At 37.2% G+C, this 21,335-nt stretch overlaps 2 protein-coding genes across 2 annotated transcripts; one reads left to right on the top strand and one right to left on the bottom strand.

Annotated features, from left to right (window-relative positions):
* Positions 1-1,462: 1,462 nt before the first annotated feature.
* LOC107812081 (uncharacterized) lies at positions 1,463-6,415 on the top strand. The gene is given in 10 exon segments (XM_016637114.2): positions 1,463-1,671; positions 1,769-1,798; positions 1,800-2,258; positions 3,103-3,480; positions 3,557-3,615; positions 3,738-3,812; positions 4,236-4,335; positions 4,448-4,510; positions 5,707-5,817; positions 6,032-6,415. Coding segments are annotated over 10 exon segments (1,482 nt in total). The 5' UTR covers positions 1,463-1,599; the 3' UTR covers positions 6,167-6,415.
* Positions 6,416-7,722: 1,307 nt separating this feature from the next.
* On the bottom strand, positions 7,723-8,719 carry LOC107812082 (uncharacterized). The gene has a single exon (XM_016637116.2). It carries the CDS (start codon positions 8,578-8,580, stop codon positions 7,945-7,947), a length of 636 nt encoding a protein of 211 aa, XP_016492602.1. The 5' UTR covers positions 8,581-8,719; the 3' UTR covers positions 7,723-7,944.
* Positions 8,720-21,335: the final 12,616 nt, after the last annotated feature.

Here is a 21,335-nt window from a genome sequence, read left to right as displayed (position 1 = left end):
GACTGGAATTAATGCTCTTCAATTAGTACAAGTATTAGTAAAACGTGAAATTAAATCCAGTCCAGCTATTTTAATCAAATTTCTTCAGTCCTACAATTTGAGATATTCTCTAAATTAAGAAAAAGATACGTAGGATTTACCAAACATTGACTTTGGACATCATAATCGAGCAATGATAGGCCTATTCATAATAAATAGTTGATCAGTTCATTTTACGTGATAAAATACTCTTGTACTTTTTTTTAATAGTTGATGTCTTTGTGTATTTGAAAATTAGTTTTGATCCTAACGTTTATATTAGCATAGTTGATATGACTTTGTGTTTTTTCTTGTTTTTCGTGAGCCGAGGGTTTATCGGAAACATTCTCTCTACCTTCAAGGTGGGGGTAAGGTCTGCATACAGGGGCAGATTTAGGGGGGCGCAAGGGGGATACACTGTATATATAAGGCAAAATCTGTTTTTTACCTCTATATATTAAGTTTTGAACCCCCTTAACACAATCCAAAAGTGTAGTTTAGTGGTCAAGGTGGTTCAAAATCTATATAAGGTCATGAGTTCAATTCCCACTCGATACAATATTTTTTTTGAACCCCCTTCGTGGAGATCCTGCCTCCGCCACTGTCTGCATATACACTCTTCTCCTCAAACCTCACTTATGAGATTACACTGAGTTTGTTGTTGTTATTATTGGTTTATTAGAGAAAATTACTACTCTCTTTGTTCCAGTTTATGTGAATCTATTTCCTTTTTGGTCCGTTCCAAAAAGAATGAACCCTTTCTAAATTTGGTAACAATTTAGCTTAAAGTTACAACTTTACCCTTAATGAAAAGCTTTTATAACCACACAATACTCTGGCCCCATTTGGACTTGTTTAGGACCATAAATTCCAAAAGTCTTCATTTTTTACTTAAACTCAGTGCCCAGTCAAACAGATTCACATAAATTGGAACGGGGGAGTAATATCTTGCATATTTAATTTTTGTAAAAGTCTTTATTCTCCGATCAAATAATATCACATAAAATGATATGGAATACATATTTGACCAAATCTATTAACTTTGGTCCAAATCATACATTATCTTAAGAAATTTATTTAGTATATATAAATTATTAAATTAAAACTCATTAAGTTAAAGAACTAAAAGCTTGAACCTATAAATTTTAAATTCTTGCTCCGCCCCGGCGTAAAATGTGATCATGGAATAGTAGATAAAACAAAATCCGAACGTTGGAGATTGGGATTGAGTTCAAACAATGTGGGTCCAACCCTCCAATTGAAAAATATACTAAAAATAAAAGTCTTAGCCAAAGTCTGAAAAAGAAACCCCAGAATTCCAGAACCCCAAGCACTTGGCCGAATTTAAAAAATGACACCTTTTTAGCTTCTTGTCTTCTACTCTTACTCTATGAGTGGCCTTTCTTCAAACAACGTGTATCTTATTCTTTTATCGCCCTTTTTCATTTGAATTTCAAATTTAAATTCTCTGAGAGAGAGATTACATGCCATAAAAAAACAATTTAAATAACGGTAGAATAATAAATCTCTAGATTTTTCAGGTTCCATTCTTGTTCTCCTGTTTTTTTGTTGCAGACTGATATGATGGCAGATTCAGCTTGTCTTATGCATGCTTTCTCTTATGCTTCTCCTATACCCAATGAAGCAAAACAGGTATAATTAAACATCCACTATTTATTTTTCTAGACTCTCAAAATTTAAAATCTTGAAATTTTTGGGCATGGAATTGAGTGAGGATTTGTATATACAGGGGAACCCTGTGCATGCACTTGGGGAATCAAGTTCCTTTTGGGAGATTTATGTCAGAATCATTGGATTGGGATAAATGGTCAACTTTTTCTCACAAAAAATATGTAGAGGAAGCTGAGAGGTATGCTAAACCAGGTTCTGTTGCACAGAAAAAAGCTTTCTTTGAAGCTCATTACAAGAAAATTGCTGCTCAAAAGGCTGCAGCTTTGCTTGAAAAAGCCAATGAAGAAAACCCTAATTCTGAAATCACCCAAAATTCAGCCCCTGATTTAGTAACAGATTCCAAAGTTAGTGCTTCATTATTAGTTGGTGAAGGAATTGCTGATGTGGAGGAGAGAGAAAATGATGCCCCAGTGGAGGGACCTGGTACTCCTGAAGCTATGGAGACAGAACCATCAAACCAGATTGAGAATGGGGAGAATCAAGAAACAGTTTCAGGGTCTGAGATTAGTGAAACATCTCACACTGAGAAGCCTTTGCTGAAAACTAAGGTAAACGTGTGTTCTTTACAGTCCTTTGGCCTCAATTTGGATTTCTAATATTTGTCAATTAGTGGCGAAGCCAGAAATTTTCCTTAGGGTTTTCAAACTTGAAAGAAGTAAAAAAATTCCATGACAAAGGGTGTTCAATATATTATGTTATATATGTCTAAAACCTAATATTTTACCTATATACGCAGTGTAATTTTCCGACGAAGGGTGGTCAATTAGTGGCGAAGCCAGAAATTTTCCTTAGGGTTTTCAAACTTGAAAGAAGTAAAAAAATTCCATGACAAAGGGTGTTCAATATATTATGTTATATATGTCTAAAACCTAATATTTTACCTATATACGCAGTGTAATTTTCCGACGAAGGGTGGTCAATTGACCACCATTACCATAGTGTAGCTTCGCCCATGATGCCAATACTATAGGAAATTTTGGCTTTGTGAAAAGCATAGTTAGTCCCAAATACGGATAAAAGGTTGCTGGTGAGTGGAAAAGTAGCTCAACTATGAGAGAATTTATATAGATGACCCTAATTAGTTTGTAATAAAGGCCTAATTGAGATTAGTCAAACATCTCATACTGAGAAACCTTTGCTGAAGATGAAGGTAACTATGTGTTCTTTACAGTCCTTTGGCCTATTGGATTTCTAAAACATGCCAATACTATAAGAATTTTGCCTTTGTGAAAAGCATAGTCAGTTATTAAAGGTTGATGGTAAGTGTAAAAATATACAAGTATGAGTGAATTTATATGGATGACCCCAATTAGTTTGTGATTAAGGCGTATTGATTGATCGATGTATTGATTTTGAATACTATATTGAACTGATTTATCTTATCTGATTCAGCAGAGCTCCAGCTCTAAACGAGATGACGATGATGCTGCATTAGTGACTAGCAAGAAAAAGTCTGCTTTTTCTTCATTCAAATCATCTGTTTATTCTAGAAAATTTAAAGTCCCACCTTCACCTGCTAGGCATGACATTCCTCTTGATGTCGATAAAGAAAACAATTTCACTCCAATCACAAGAAATTCCGCTTTAGACCTAAAGAATGAAATGAGATCAACCCCAAAATCCTTAAGTAAACTGATCAATCTTACTGCTGCGAAAGAGTCTAATAAAATACCTCCTCCACCTCCCCCTTTCAAGAAGGATAGTTCAATGGTCGCTCCTACTGCTGGCGCGGCAACTAAGAAGTGCGCAACTCCTCTCAAGACTCCCATGGTAAACTTCTTTATATAAATGCTAATCCTGATAATAATCTAGGATTCTCTAAGATTACTTGTCTTTTCAACTACAGGCAGCATCAAATGGTGCATCAAGTCGCCCAATGACAACGCCATCTTCAGAAAGTAGAAGGTATACTTCCATATATATCACTGTATACAATCTTTCTTATGTAATAGCATTTCATTGAAGCATTGCTTCCACTGACAAACCACTAACATGGTTCTTTGGTTTTCGTATCTTCCAATTTACAGGATCAAAACACCAATTCATCCCTCAGCTTCAGGAAGTAAAACAACGGGGCCTAAGTGGAACATTTTATCTTCTGTGTAAGTGTCTATAAAATGATGACTCTGGCTTCAAAATGTAGCATAATCATTTGTACATTGAAACAAATCGAAGTAGAACTTTATTCTCTTAACATGTTAAAACTGCTATTTGGAAGTCCCATTTAAGTAGCCAGACTTTGCGGTATTTCAAAACAAGTGGATTTTGGTGAATACAGTTTGAATGCTGGAGACTTTGTAAAAAAAATCTGAGATGCAATTTTTTTTCCACTTGAACTTAGTTATCTCCGCACAGGAATAGTTTCATTTTTGTCAACAAGAGTATATTGGTGCGTCAATCCATCATGCACCATAACAGTGATTGTATTCTTTCTGCAAAGTATCCAATTTGGGGTTATTTAGTTTAAAATTGTGCCACTGTTGTTTGCCATTGGATCTCTCTTACCTTTGGTGTTCCCTGTTCAGTTCCAAGTCTTTCACGGCCTACCGAAACAAATTACAATCACCAACTTCATCTACTCCTTTCCACTTGAGGACAGAAGAAAGAGCTGCACAAAGAAAACAGGCGAGTGTAATATTTAAATTTATAGTAGGATTTTTATGTGGGTTATATCTCCCTTTGCATTATGAAAACTCCAATGTTCTCATATATCTTGTACTTGTGCAAATATTTTCAGAAGCTTGAAGAGAAATTCAATGCCAAGGAGGTAAAGAAAGTCCAACCACAAACGACATTAAAGGTTTGACTCCTTATGCAAAGCTTCCCCTATGGCTTGTATAATGTTTGTCTGTACCATGAATTCTGCACCTCCTATTTTCTGAACAACGAAAACAAAGAAAAGTAGTGTGTGAACTTTGACCAACCTTTACTTAGGAATGAGATCATAATATAAGTTCAAAATCTTTTTGGGTATGGTATGCAGAATTAAAGTGGTTAAGCTCAAGATTTTAGGGTAAAGATTTAATAATTCCTTTTCAGTTTTTTAATATTGGATTAATATTTTTTTTAATATTACATTAAAAATTATTGAAAGAATAATTATTTAATACTACTAAGAAAAGACTGTCAATTGATCCAAACAATTGTATCTTGTCCTATAAAACAGAAATTGCCTTACCTTTGCCAAGTTAAGCATACAGAAATGAGCAATCTAAGACTTCTTAACCTTCTCATGTTTATGATCATGCTAAATTATACTTTGCTGCAAAATTCTTTCTTATGAAAAGTTCTGTTTAAAACTTTTGAATGCTGTAAGGGGTGTGATTGTCTTTGTACTAATGCAATCGGTTTGGTTGTATCCAAGAAAGGAGCAAAGATTTTGCAGGAGTTGGGTCGAGAAGGGGTTATTTCCACCCTGAACATTTCGGTAGAAATCGTTACAGAGCCACTTCTGGTCTTTTCACTTGTAGTCAATTTGGGAGTTGACATTTCCTATTCTTTTCCTCCATTTCTCCTCTTATGGTTTCTAATAATAACAAGGAAAGGTTGCTCTATAGTGTAGAAAAATTAAAGTGTCTAACATTTAGTTATACATATGCACATGCTTAGCATCATCTTTTCTATTCTTCGCTTTGGAGTCAAATATTGGAATAAGATGTTTAAGCGGAAGAAAACTAACAATCTTTATATACACATGATTCAGATTCAGTATAAAACACATCTAAACCATCTTTAGCATCTGTTACTCATGCTAATGGCTTACAAATGCAAATTGGGTTTGGTACTTACAAATGCAAATTGGATTTGGTACTTCTTTTTGTTCCCTGAAAATGCTTAATGGAAAGAGACGAAGTTTACACACCTTTAATCCGCTCTTTTCATATCCTACAGTACTTTTTCTTACCAAAATTTCTAACATTGGAGTGTCATTTTAAATTGCAAATGATCAATATAAAGTCAAATTCGTATCAACAAACAATACAATGTTGCTTGCAGGAGAAAGCAGAATCGGAGTTCAGGAAACTTCGGCAAAGCTTTTGCTTCAAAGCTCGCCCCCTGCCTGAGTTCTACAAGGAAAGAGAAACAGCAATAGATCCCAGAAAAAAGGTACCACTACATTGTATTATTCCTTCATTATTCAGTTATTATTAAAAGCTACTTTTGTCCCCACTTTTTTCGTGATGACATAAATCAACTAGGCTCCACGATGAATGACAGTCTAGACACTGAACTGATTATTGTGATCAGCATCCTTCTCCGCGATTTTCTCCTACTATATATTCTTGGTAGCAGCATTTCATATGGTTTATTTTTTGTGCAGACTCCAGTTGCACAATTGCCCAAGCTTCGAAGAATGCCCTATCCAAGCTCAAAGCAAGGCTTAGTCTCGAAGCCTGCTTCTGCATCTTTGACCAAGAATGACTCTTGCATGAATCCAAGAAAGAAGACTTGTTGAAAACCTATAAAATTTTCGTTCCTTGCAAAGAGTAGTATTTTTTTTAGAAATGCCTGGTCCTCCTCAAACTCTAAAATCTTGTATAAAAGCCATCTAGAGGCAGGAGATGCATGTGTTATGGTTTAGAAAGAGTTGTAACCCTGTGTCCTTGTATTTAGCCTTTGAGATCGTTAAATTTTCATTTCACAACGATTGCATTGTGAAATACAAGACCAGCTCAATTTAGTTAGTATAACATTTTTAGCCAAATTATAAATCTAAGGCTTGTGTTTGCCTGTTGTGATCATAAGCATGTGTATGGTACTATCCGTACATGTGGATCCAGGATTTAAGCTTTGTAGGTTCAACATACAAGGTTTTTACCATTGAATCTATTATATTTTTAAAGTTATGGATTCATATCTTTTATTTATTGTAATGTTAGTAATTTTTACCTATAAGTTTATGTTCCGCGTCGAAAATACTAGGTTCCTGATAATTCTAAACTCCATCCGCCCCTGCTACCCGTGGGCGAGACTGATATATAAACAAGATGGTAAATTGTGAAAGAAAGGGAAAAGGGAGAGGAAAGGCAAAAAATGTTTAATATTTAGCCGACGACATTGCTGAACCACATATTTTATTTTTGTAACTTACGGCTTGTTTGGATGGTTGTTATCTATCGTATTGTTACTTTAAATACAATGTTTGTTATGATTGTTACTTAAATTTTATTGTAGCCTATCGTTAAATCCGTCGTTACGTAATGATGAAATGTGTCACTTATGTAACGGCCGATTTGGTGTGGTCGCGTCGTTTCCTTGGGTTTTTCTCTCAATCTCACCCTTCAACAACAACAACAACAACAACAACAACAACAACAACAACAACAACCCAGTATAATCCCACTTAGTGGGGTCTGGGGAGGGCAGTGTGTACGCAGACCTTACCCCTACCATGGGGTAGAGAGGCTGATTCCAAATAAGACCCCCGGCATCCTTCCCTCCAAGAACTTCCCACCTTGCTCTTGGGGAGACTCGAACTCACAACCTCTTGGTTGGAAGTGGAGGTTGCTTACCATCAGAGCAACCCCTCAATCTCACCCTTCATAAGTATTAAATAATTTTATTTTATCATTTACCCTACCTTTTTATATACCGTATCAAAATTTTTTGTTATAATATTGCAAGTTTATTCATTATATTACTGGTGCATGATACCATAAAACGACGATAAAATGACATAATCCATTCAAACATTGTATTCATCAAATAATACAGTACAGTACAATACAATACGATATAATACGATACATTATGAAACGAGAAGTAACAACCATCCAAACAAGCTGTTACTCGCCCAAAATAGAAAAGGCAATGCAAAAATAAGACGGTTGTTCGGTGCATCTAAAAGGATAACAATAACAATAAAAAAGGAGTCGTACACAATCATTTCCTTACACGACACGATCATCTTATATTGGCACAAAAGAATATGGAAGATGCTCATATTCTCGGTGAACTGAGTCAGACAGCAGCTACGAACTCTGATCCTTTTTTTAAATAATGGTAATGCACATAAACTAATTTCATAATAATAAAATTTAATTCGTTAAATAATCATTTTTCTAACCATTAGGTTGAATGCATATACAAAAACTGCAACTTTCTCACAAATCAACGCCATCTCATTGCTGTAAAATAATCAATTTATTTGACAAGTAAATACAATTACAGAAATGGAACAATATTGAAAGGTCACAATATTAAATACAAATACAATAAGAACGCACCCAATTTTTACATTTCTTCCACCACACACCAATCTCCATCTTCTTCAACTTTTTCCCACACAAATCCCACCTCACAGAAACTCATTCTTTCTTCATCATCATCCCCATTATCTTCACATTCATCAATCTCCTCAATCTCAACTCCAGGTGTTGACCAATTGGAGTCAACTACCAGTTCCGATCCAATTTCGTCGTTAAAATAATCTCCATCAGGGGCATCATAGTAAATTCCATGATCATCATCATGATCCATGTAATAAGAATAATCACTATCCAAATGATCCAAAAGTCCAGAAGCCGAAAACCCAGAAAAATTCAACCCAGGTCTGGAATCAACAACTCTCCAAGTAATCAACCTATAATTCGAAACAACGTCGCCACGTCCCTTTAATTTTTGAGTTCCTTTAGTTTTGTCCTTCGATTTTCCAGCTGGGTGAATATGGCAGCTGTTGCATCTGGGCCTACCGCACTTGCCTGTGAACTTGGAATGGTTACAGGGCTTAGTTGAAACCTTTGTAAAAAGCCCAGCGGTTGGTGGTGAATTGGACTTGTTGATGTACCTTGGCTCGGGTTTTGGGTTCCAAGAAGAAGGTAAAATTGGGTAAGTACGAACCATACCGTGTTGGCGACCTTCTCTCTTCATTTTTGGTTGAATTTTTTGTGAGCTTAAAAATGGTTGAATTGGTTGTAGAAATGGTGATGGATTCGGTTTATATATAGGAAGAGTAGAGAGTTTTGGAGGTGGAAGAGGTGGGAAAACTTGGGAAGCAAGGTGTTTTAATTAGTCAACACAACTTAGCCATATGCTTTTCCTTTTCTTGGGTGCGTGTCTTCCAAGCCTAATTCAAAATTCCCAACAACCGCTCACACCTCATTTAATACTAATACATGGAACAGGATAAAAATAAATCCTCATTTACTGTACAAAATATTAGGATTATTCGTATTAGTGTTAAATCGTTTTATATTTTCCTATGCTCTTAATGAATATTCATATATCGGAAACAACCTCTTTATCTCCAGACTCCACTTATGAGATTTTACTAGGTTATTGTTGTTGTTATTGTTATTATTGTTGCACCTAATGGAGATCTATACTTAACTGAAGTATAACTGTAGGGTAAGTTTAAAACATGATTAAAAGTAAAGGGGTAAATCTAATGCTGTTTTTCCGAAAATCTTAGCACATGAAATTCACCCACTATATACCGAAGCTCTGTTAAGGTCAATGGCAAATGTAAAAAAAAAGGTGTTGATGACAAGGATAACAATAACCCATAGTATAAGTTGCGAGTTCCATAATGATCACGGGCATAAAACAGCAGATTGCAGATTTTTACAAAGTGAAGTTGATCATTTATTAAAACAAGGATATCTTACTGAGTTGTTCAGCGAGAAAGGCAAGCAAGCTTACATGAAGAACATGCAGGAGCCTCCAAAACCACCTTCTCCCAAAAGAACTGTTAACGTTATAAGTGGGGGTGAAGACATTAATGGTGTGTCATATACTGCAGCTAACAAAACTTCCAAAGTAACTATTATCTAAGGGAAACGGGTGCGACATGTTTTAGAAGAAGGCAATATTACATTCAATGATGCAGATACAGATGGCGTATTAATCCCTCATAACGATGCACTGGTAATATCTTTAATTGTGCATGATACTAATGTGAAACGAGTTTTGATTGATCCAGGTAGTTCCGTGAATATTATTTTGCTAAGAGTGCTACGTGAGATGCAAGCTGAAGATAGAGTAATACCAAAGGCGCATACTCTATCTGGATTTGATAATTCCAGTGTCGTCACGAAAGGAGAGGTAACACTCATCACTTTTGCTGAAGGGGTCGTCAAAGATACAAAGTTCCAGGTAGTAGACATGGAGATGGCTTACAACATGATTCTGGGGAGACCATGGATCCATGAAATGGATGTTGTTCCTTCAACCTTGTATCAAGTTATCAAATTTCCATCGCCATGGGGAATCTGTCAAATTCGCGGAGATCAACATACATCCAGGGCTATTAACTCCGTTGCAGATACAAGCACGAGAAGTGAAGGCAAATAGCAATCACAGAAGGCAGTTGAGGACATCACAACACAAACCTCAACTGAACAAGGGTGAACAGATGTAGACTCAAGGCCTGATACCATTCAAGAACCAGAAGAGAATGAAAATATCAAAACAACGATAGAGGAATTAGAACCTATCGTGTTATTCGCTCAATGGCCTGATAAAAAAGTCTATGTCGGAGCTAATCTTGACCAAGGAATGAAAGGTAAGTTAATTGAATTTTTGGAAACTAACATGGACTGCTTTGCTTGGTCCCACTCCGACATGACAGGAATACCACCGGAGGTGATGACTCATAAACTAAATGAAGATCCGTCATATCCTCCTATGAAGCAAAAGAAAAGAAAGCAGGAAACTTTCAAGAATCAGGTGATTCAAGAAGAAGTCCAAAAATTGCTAAAAATTGGTTCCATTCTAGAGGTAAAATATCCTAACTGGTTAGCCAATACTGTTGTGGTTCCAAAGAAAAACGGTAAGTGGCGGTTTGTGTAGATTATACAGATCTTAACAAAGTCTGCCCTAAAGATTCTTTCCCACTACCACATATAGATCAATTGATTGATGCAACTGCAGGTCACGAATTGTTAAGTTTTTTAGATGCATATTCAGGTTATAATCAGATTAAAATGGATCCGGGAGATGAAGAAAAAACTTCATTCATAACAGACAAGGGGACTTACCGTTATAAAATAATGCCCTTTGGTCTAAAGAATGCAGGTGCAACGTATCAGAGGTTAGTTACCAAAATGTTTCAGGAATATTTAGGAAAGACAATGGAGGTATATATAGATGATATGCTTGTTAAAACTCAGTACTCAAAAAATCGCATATCACATTTATCTGACACATTTTCAATTTTGCGCAAATTTAATATGAAGTTAAATCCCGAAAAATGTGCATTTGGCGTTGCATCAGGCAAGTTTTTGGGTTTTCTTGTTTCTAACCGTGGAATTGAAGTAAATCCTGCACAGATTAAAGCCATTGAGGAAATCCCTGACATACTTTCAAACAAGAAAGAAGTTCAAAGATTAACAGGGAGAATTGCGGCCTTGGGAAGATTCATCTCTAAATCATCAGAGAAGTGTTTTAAATTCTTCTCAGCCCTTAAGAAGCAGGATCATTTTGAATGGAATGAGGAATGTCAACAAGCACTTAGAAATTTGAAAACGTACTTATCAAATCCACCTTTGTTGGCAAAACCAAAGGCTGGGGAAAAGCTACTCCTCTACTTGCACTTGCGTTAATCATGGCATCTAGAAAGTTAAGACCTTACTTTCAGTGTCATCCTATCGTTGTGGTAACTACCTATCCTTTACGTAACATATTACATAAGCATGAGTTATCAGGTAGGTTAGCTAAGTGGGCAATAGAGTTATGTGAATACGAAATTGCATACCAACCTAGAACTGCTATAAAATCACAAGTATTAGCTGATTTCGTGGCTGATTTTAGTTAGGGAATACAGTTAGAAGCAGAAAAAGAATTACAGGTGTTCAATGGAGCTAACCCAGGAACTTGGACTTTATTCACTGATGGCTCATCTAATGTGAGAGGAGCAGGTTTGGGGGTAGTATTGGTACCACCTACGGGTGAAACCATTCGGCAAACTATTAAATGTCATTCCATAACTAACAATGAGGCAGAATATGAGGCTATGATTGCAGGTTTAGAAATGGCACGGGAACTTGGCATAAATCAGATTATAATCAAGAGTGATTCACAACTCGTAGTTAATCAAATGCTGGGGACTTATACAGCCAGGGAAGCAAGGATGCAGCAGTACTTGGAAAAGGTACGGGAGTTGATAAAACAATTTCAAGATTGAAAAGTTAGACAAATACCTAGGGACGAAAATCTTGAAGCAGACGCCCTAGCTAATCTCACATCTGCGGCAGACGTGGCAAACGATGCAAATGCCTCAGTAATACATTTATTTCATTCAGTTCTTGATCCTGATGCGAATGAGGTAAATTTTAATAACTTAACTGGGATTGGAGGAACGAAATTGTTGCTTTTTTGCAGTATGGAACCGTCCCTGATGACAAGAAAAAGGCTTATGCGCTTCGAAGGCAGGCCGCTCGGTACTGCTTAAAACAAGGAAATCTATATTGTAAAATGTTCGGTGGTCCCTTAGCAAGATGCCTTGGAACTTCGTAAACAGAGTATGTAATGAGAGAAATGCACAAGAGTCATTGCGGGAATCACGCAGATGGAAGATCACTAGTAAGAACCTTAATTAGGGCAGGTTATTACTGGCCTAAAATGGAAGAGGAGGCAGAAAGTTTCGTGGCCAAATGTGATAAATGCCAGAGGTACGGTAACAATATGCATAGACCTGCAGAATTATTACATCCGGTCATTGCGCCATGGCCATTTATGAAATGGGGAATGGATATCGTAGATCCATTACCGCAAGCAAAAGGACAGGTAAAGTTTGTGCTTGTTTTCACTCATTATTTTACTAAATGGGTAGAGGCAGGTGCATTCAAACAGGTGCGAGAAAAGGAAGTCAGAGACTTTATTTGGCGGAATATCATATGTCGATTCGGCGTACCAAAGGAGATTGTATGTCATAATGGTCCTCAGTTTATTGGAGCTCAGATCACGGAATTTTTTCAAAGCTGGCAAATTAAAAGGATTACGTCAACACCTTATCATCCGGTGGGTAATGGACAGGCAGAATCAACGAACAAAGTCATTATCAACAATTTAAAGAAATGACTAGAGGAATCAAAAGGAAACTGGCCTGAAGTGTTACCTGGAGTTTTATGGGCATATCACACAACTGCAAAAACAAGTACAGGAGAAACACTGTTCTCAATGGTTTATGGAGCTGAGGCTTTAATTCTAGTTGAGATAGGGGAACCAAGTACACGGTTCACACAGGCGACACAAGAATCTAATGACGAGGAGATGCGGGTCAACCTAAATTTACTCGAGGGGCGGAGAGAAGCTACTTTAATAAGAATGGCAGCACAAAAGCAAGTCATAGAACGATACTACAATAGAAAAGCACGCCTCATGTTCTTCAAAATTGGGGACTTCGTGCTTAAAAAGGGTTTTCAGTCTACAAAGGTAGCTAACACAGGGAAATTAAGTCCAACATGGGAAGGACCCTACAGAGTGCGTGATGTTGCAGGAAAAGGAGCATATGAACTGGAAACAATGGATGACAAGATACTACCTTCGCATTGGAATGCTGTTCATTTAAAGAGATACTATTTCTAAGGAAAACTCACGGTCAGGTATAACCATTTTAAATTTCATTTTTGAATTGTTAAAATTTTACTAACGATTTTAGATGATAGGCAAAACGCTAACCCGTACTAAATGATGAGTCACGACCTGTAAGGCACATAGAGTAACCTCAAATTCCTGGCCTAAGGTTACAATTATTCTGATAGAAATGCAAACGGGTTATGCAGTCTTCATCTATCATCGTCCCTCCGAGTCCCGTATGTTTTTCCTTTTTAGGAAAAGGACCAAACGAGAGAAACTATCAAGTGCTCGAGGCTTCATACTTCAACACTCAAACACTTGGGGGACTACATAATATACACGGACATATGTATAAAGAAGGCAAAGCAGATTAAGGAAAAATCAAGCCTGAAAGAGTCAAGTACAGAGTAAAAGTCATAAAGCCACGAGCTAAGGCCAAAGAAAAACCTCACTATAGTTAGGGAAAAGGCTATGTACTAAAATGGGTTATAAGGAAAAACCTCGTGTCTATTATTCTTCTTTTAAATCTGTTACAAGAAAAATAGTTACGAGAAAGTTATAGATGTAATTCAAATACATGTAAAGTTTTATTCGGAACTAGACAAGGTTCAAAAATAAAAACTTGTCAAAGTTATTTCAGAGAAACATGTGTATTCCTATTTCTTTTATCGTATGATAACACCATTATGAGGTTGAGACGTCTTCTTCATTAAGTGTCGGAATATAAAAGGGCCCTCTTTTATAAAACTCATGTTTAAATTAATCATGAGGTTAACAGAAGCATTTTTCGGAAAACAAAAATGCAAATTATTCTGTAAGTTCTTAAAAATAAAGGCGAGAATAAAGCAAGCAGAAGTTTAAGATAAAAAACTTCTTAATATGTAAAAAAAATCTAAGACTAAGTTCGAACTTAGTCATAAAACTACGAAATTGTTTAGATTGCCCCATTAAAAGACTTGGGGACTGGTGTTTCCAAAATCAACCCTCAAATGAAGTTAAGGGTTTGATTACAATCTTCCAAAATCAAAACAAAAACAAAATCATTTGAATGATTAAAACCGGTCACTGAGAAGTTTGTGGTATTGAGGCAGGAACGTCAATAGCAGTGGGCTCAATTTGGGCAGGTGCATCAACAGGTGCGGTTTCAACTTGGCTTGCAACAACAGGCTCGATCGGGTTTGAAATAGTCATGATACCCATATCAGCTTCAATATTCATGAGAGCTTCAACCACGGGAACTTCATCCACGGGAGAAGGGAAGCCCTGAGTTTGTTGAGCCTTTTCAATGGTTTTGTTGATTTTAGCTAACTCCAACTCCAGGTTGAAGTTTTCTTGGCCAGCTTCAAGTAGGGTATCACGACGGGAATTCAAAAAAGCCCAACTTGCCTCAACAACAGATTTTTCTTCAAGGATCTCATAATCCTTTTCCCAAGCAGCGATCTCATTTTTTAGCTCTTCATTTTTAGCCAAGGCGGAGCTGTGGGAAGCTTGAAGAGAGGCGTGGGAGCATTCTAAAGCACGCACCTTATCAGTAGAGATTCTGAGGTCTTCTTGTGCTTGAGTCAAATTTTGCACAAGCTCCCCAACGTAAACTTCCTTTTAGTTTAAAAGAGCCTTTAATTCTCTGATCTCTTCACTAGCTTTAGATAGCTTCTTTGAGAAGGAGGACTCAAGAAGCTCTTTTTCTTTTTCTGCTTGGTGTGAAGAGGCTTTTATAACCGCCAATTCTGAAGTTAAAGCCCGTACTCGCTGCTCTAAGGTATTCTTGCTCTCTTGTAAGTTCTCTATATCAAGCTGAGCACTCTCAAATTGCCCCTTCCAATTGGTTGCTTCCAATTGAGAGTCGCGTGCTATCTTCTCCAAAGGGGCAATTCTTTTCATCAATTATATGCCGATAAGATTGGCCTAAAAAAAAGAAAAAATAAGAATCCCAAAGATGAAAAATTTTGCAAAGTAAAGGGAGAGAAGGAAAATACCTTCAGAGTGGCATGCATGATATCATTCATTAAAGTCAGGGAACTGTGGCTCTCCAGCTTTGCTTTTTCAATTGGGCCAATAAGAGGCTCCAGCCATACATCCGCCTGACCTGACTTTCTCAAAAGGCTGCTCTCAGCAGGAATTTCAATAATTACCCGCCTCATAGCGGCACTTCTACTTGAAGAGCCCGTTTCAGTATGATGAACGATAGGAGGGGGAATAGTCAAAGGAGGAGCCGGAGAAGAGGTAAGAGCAGTAGAAGAAGGAACGGAAATAGCTGAGGCCAGTAAAGAAGGAATCACAGGCACGGATAATGAAAAAGACGATAAAGGTACTTCGTCTAAAACAGGCCCGACATCTTCACGACCAAATCCACTGATGAAAAGTTGGCAATAGACTCACGAGTATCGTGGGGAGTGACGTCATCATCAGGAATTATTATTGGGGTTTCAACAGGTTCGGTAAGAGAAACCGAAACTTCAGCTTCGTCATCGGAAACGATGTGTCTACTAACTCGTGGCCTCGTTACCAAGGAACTCTCATTTTCCTCTTCTTCAGAATTTTCCTCTTCAGCAGCCTTCCTTTTCGCAGAAGAGGAACCCAAGACTATTTCTCGGGCTCTCTCTAAAGAGATACGGGTTCCCGAAGGAGTACAAGTTCCCAAAGAGACACGAGAGGCTGCAATTGCTTCAGTAGTAACCCCTCGAATAGCAAATCCTGACAAAAAGAAGGATAAAAGTTAAAACAATAAAGGAGAATATAGGCACGAAAAGAACAAAATGTGAACTATTACCATGAGTCTTTACCTTCCAACCAAAGCGGTTAGAAAGTGTTTTTCAAGATCTACCATCCGTTGGTGCGATCTTCAGCAATTTATCTACCCAACCACGGAAATTGGGAACATCCCCCATAAATCCCATGGTTGCTAAAAAGGGGGGGGGGGTAAAATTAGAAAAGCTGATAAACTTGAACGAAGAAGGTATGAGAGGGATAAAAGACCTACATGCAAAATTCCACTTCTCAGGGAAGGGAACATTATCTTCACCCACTAAACCAACAGTGGGGGCAACAACAAATCGGGCATACCAGTCACGATCCTTGTCATCTTCAAGGCTCACCAAAACCCTCTTACTCCTGGCTACTAGTGTAAAAACACCATTACGAAAAAGCCTAGGTGAGTAAAGATGAATCAAGTGAGGGAAAGTAAAAGGAGCTTCAGCTTTAGTGGCTAAATGCCTTAAACAGGCAACAACCCTCCATATGATTGGGCCAATTTGACCCAAGCAGACATTGAAGAAACGACAAAATTCAAGAATGACTGGGTCGATTGCTGGTCTAAACCCTAAAGTAAAAGGGTAAGTGTAAACAAAAGAGAACCCAGTTAAATAGGAAGTAATTCTCTAATTCGGATTAGGGATAATAATGGGATAATCATTACTCCAATGACAGTCCTTACGAACCACAGGAGTCAAAACCTCTGTAATTTGAGTGGGGTAAGCATCGACACGATCTAATGCGGAAACCTGGTTTCTAAGAGATTCCCTGTCATGGTAAAAAGACAATTCTGAAGGGACTATCTCATCTACTAAAGGTTCGCGTAAAGGTTCAGAATGATCTTTACCCCTAGAAGAAGATTTGTGAGAAAGGGAACCTCTGGTTCTAGAGGAAGGACCAGAACCAGAAGAAGGCATAGACGAACCACCTCGAGTAGATCCTAAACTATGAAGTCTACCTCCCCTTCTGTGCCTAACAGGGGCATTGGGGAAGGAGTCAGTAATGGAAACTCTCTCAGGGTTAGGGCTTGGAGAAGACATATCAAAGAAGAATGATTTAAGGAAGAAGTAAACAGAGATTTGGAGAAATAAGTGTTCAAGAAGCTTTATGTGATAAAAGACAAGGGAAAAAATTATATTTATACCGATAAGCAACCGCCAAAGGTAAAAGCGCGGAGGTGGAAAGACCATAATTATGATAACTGGCACTTCATTAATAGTGGAACCGTAAAAACCTTGAAAAAGGCTGCAAAAACTGCAGAGCCAATGAAAAATCGATACGTGTACGGAATATTAAATGGAAGTGACAATTGAAGCGTCAATTTTGTCATAGCATTAATGGTGACAAAAATTCTCGTTTTAATGAAATCCACTTCCCAAATATTCAATTGATGAATAAATAGAAAGCGGGGGGACTATCTGTATTGGAAAAAATTGCATTTATATATGTAAGTGACATGTTGAGACACGTGGACTGGTCAAATAGTCAAAGAATTATAATTAGTCAAGAGGCACGGGGAACAATAAAAACGAGAAAAGGCAAAGGAAGAGGCACGGGAGGACATTTGAAGAATTCAGCGCTCGTACCTATTTAAGTCATTTATCAAAAAGAATGGATCTGACCATAATAAAGAGCGCAAATACGAAATTCGACAGGCATTAAATACTGGATACGTTAGGGAATTTGTATTGATTATAATGATTGTGTAACGTAGCATTCAATGTCTTTAATTATTAATAATAGCCTCATTATGATTTGAGGAAAACGCATATCTTCAAGATACCTATAAAAGGGAGGTATCTGGTCACTTGTAAACACAAGATACAATTGGAATATACTTTGATTCACTTGTTTTTTTCCTGATTACACTCTGGTTACTCCAAATTACTTTCTTCTACATATTCTCTTGATTATCAGTAACCCGCGTTCTTCTAAATTTTAGCTTTGACTGAAATTCTATTTTTTGGTTAAACAATGGATATAATTAGCATGAACGACCATTGTCTCCAATATTGATTCAGCTTCTGCCAATGGGCAGCAACTTGTCAATCTTTGACGTATGAATTGGCCCCTTCCTTAATGCTCTTGAAACTGTAGCAATTCCCTTGAACAAACAAACCAATATGTCCTCCAGCTCTTTCAAAACACGCACGCCTTTTACTATATAGAGAATGATCCCATGTTGTACTTTACCTTGATCGTGTGCCTCTATCTGAATCCAGCAATTAAAGTTATCCTGTTGTTGTGTCTTGCATATGAAGTAACCTGCTTCTTCATGAGATTCCACCATGTCACACGCAGCATAAATTGTTTCCACTGTCCAAATAAGGACGAGGACAGCATTTTTGCACAGCATTGCGCATGATTTCCCATCATTATCCCTTTCAAACTTTGCATGAGGCCTACGCTGAGATGTTATGCTAGTGAGATACATTGAGGTTTGACTCCACAATGCATCCATAAGACCCATTTTCCTTCGCAAAAACCTGTATCTGCAAAGGTCCTCTTTAGAAAAATCTGGGCAGTAGCTTTCATTCTCTTTCCAGCAAATGAATGCATCTGGTGTGTTTAGTGTGATGTGGTTGCTGGTAGTATTCCTATTGACAAGTAGAGTACTAGGGTGTTTTAGGCTAATCTCAAATGTTTATAAATATATAGGTTCATGTTATATCTCAAATTAATATACAATAATAACTTGGTTTATAATTATATATTTATAAATATTTAATTATTTTTTATATAAAAATATAGGATCTATATAAAAGTTATTGGATTCCTAAGAACCAAGTAACTATAATCTAGATCCGCCACTGACAGCTCACACCTCATTTAATACTAAATACATGGAATAGGATTTAAAAAAATTACTCATTTACTGTACAAAATATTTTAATTTACTCTCAAGTATATTTTAGGATTATTCGTATTAGTGTTAAATCATTTTATATTTTCCCATTCTCCTGATGAAGATCCATGCCTAACTGAAGCATAACATAGTGTAAGTTTAAAACATGATCAAAAGTGAAAGGTAAATTAAACTTTTTATTCCCGAAGATCTTGACACATGAAATTCACCCACTTTATACGAAGCTTCGTTAAGGTCAATGATGGATGTGAAAAAGTATTAATAATAAGAATAACAATAACCTATAGAATAACAGAAGATAAAATTGAGATATTTCGTGCAATAAAAAAGTAAATTTAATTTATTTGCAAAATTATACGAGGCTAATTAATAAAAATTAAGCGAATCTGCCAGCTGTTATTAAAGTATATATGACATTTTCATATATTGTTAATGACACTTTCAGTAGTTTTCTCTTTAACTACCGTTTTGTAACTATAGATGTGGGCTTAGTGTTTGTATATGTATATAAGCAACTTTTTAATTTTTACTCTAAGTTGTATGTATAATTTGGATCGAAAATAATTGATGAATCACAAGGCCATTTTATGTACAAAACTTTGAAATGCTGGGTATAAGGTAGATGGTAGAGTCCAAATAAAAGCTGCTTCATGAATTTTTTCCCCAAAAATCACTTTTAGCACACAATCAAAACTATTTATATCCAGTTGCCTCAAAATTATATAAAATTTATAGATTTTTTATAGGCAAAATACATAAAGCGCCCCTTTAAGTTGTCCTCAACAATCAACTGAACACCTCAACTGAAGTCATTTCCAGCTAAACACTTTATTTATTCACAAAAAAAGATCAACTAAACACCCGACCATGTCAATCCCCATTGCGTGAAATGCACTCTCTGGGATGGGAGTTGCTTACCTAAAATTAGGTTTTTTCTTTTTTTTTTCTTCCTAAAATAATGTGGAACCTACGCGAGTTTCATCTTCTTCCTTCACACCTGTAACGACCCGACTGGTCGTTTTGCCTTTTAGAACCCCGTCCCCCTAAATAAAACTTCCCACACTTGCTTTAACTCATTTGAGACTCGCGGGGATGGTTGGTTCGGGAATTTGAAAGGATTTGGGTTGAAATATGCTCATTTGATTCCTTAAGATTTTCTTAAAAGGCTAAGTTTGACTTTGGTCAACATTTTTAACAAACTGACCTAGATTCATATTTCGACGGTCCCGGAGAGTCCGTAGGAAAATATGGGACCTTGGCGTATGCCCGGAATCGAATTCCGAGGTCTCTAGCCCGAGTAATGAATTTTTTATTAGAAATTGTTAAACTGAAATTCTAAGGATTTAAAGAAACTGAATAATAATTGATCACACAGGTATCGGGATCGTATGTTGCTTCCGAAGCCCGGTACAGGTCCAATATAACATTTAAGACTTGCTCGCAAAAATTTGGTGTCAATCCGAGTAGTTTAAGTGCGTTTCGGCTCGTTAAAGGAGAAATAAGAACTTGAAGTTCATAAGTTTGATTCATTTGGTTTTAGGGAGTGATTCTTACATTTAGCGTTGTTTGGGGCGTTCCGAATGTTCGAGCAGGTCCGTTTCATGATTTCAGACTTGTCGGTATGTTCGGACGGGGCCCGGGAGCCCCGAGCGTCAATTGGACAAGGCTCGAGTGAAGTTGGAATTGTTGAGAAGTGCTGAAGCATCTGTTTCTGTCATAACCGCACCTGCGGTTGGTCGACCGCAGAAGCGGTCCGGCTATCGCAGATGCGGCAAAGGTAGGAAAGGCCCAGAACCGCAGAAGCGGCTTCAAGACCTTAGAAGCGGTCGCAGCCCACTTGGCCGGTTCCGCAGATGCGCCCAATTTCTCGCAGAAGCGGGACCGCAGATGCGGTCCCCTAACCGCAGATGCGGAAATCGCTGAACCAGTGAGCTTTTTTAATACGGGTTCTAAGTCATAATTGCCACATTTCACTCCTCCATTGGCGATTTTGGGAGCATTTGAGAGAAGACTTCCACATAGCTTCTTGAGGTAAGTTTATCCCACCTATTCTTAGTTTAATACTTGTGTCTTAGGTAGATTGAACACTAGGATTTAGGTAAAATCAAGGGGTTAGAGCAAAACCTAGGGTTTTAACAAAAGTTAGATTTAACCACGAAATTTGTTATGAAACGAATTAGAAATCATATATTATTGATCATTAGGTTATAGAGAACAACTTCCTTCGAAAAATTTCGGAATCCGGGCACGTGGGCCCGGGGTCGGATTTTAGGAAACTTGTGTTAAGGGTTGGGAAATTACTTAAATAGCTAGAATATGATCTTGTGAGCTTATATTGACTAGTTCCTACCTCATTTAACTAGTTTTGGATCGTTCGGCTCCAAATTGAAAGTTCGGGCTCGTTCTTGGTATTGGAAGTGCACTTTGGAGCGAGGTGAGTCTCCTTTATAACCTTGTCAGAGGGAATTGTCCTCATAGGTGTAATAATTGA

This window comes from Nicotiana tabacum, chromosome 3, assembly GCF_000715075.1.
Source record: "Nicotiana tabacum cultivar K326 chromosome 3, ASM71507v2, whole genome shotgun sequence".
NCBI lineage: Eukaryota > Viridiplantae > Streptophyta > Magnoliopsida > Solanales > Solanaceae > Nicotiana > Nicotiana tabacum.
This window is presented reverse-complemented; position numbering and strand designations above follow the sequence as displayed.

What these genes read in the sequence shown, in the direction of transcription:
- LOC107812082 (XM_016637116.2), bottom strand. Translation starts at nt 8,580, where the DNA reads ATGAAGAGAGAAGGTCGCCAACACGGTATGGTTCGTACTTACCCAATT.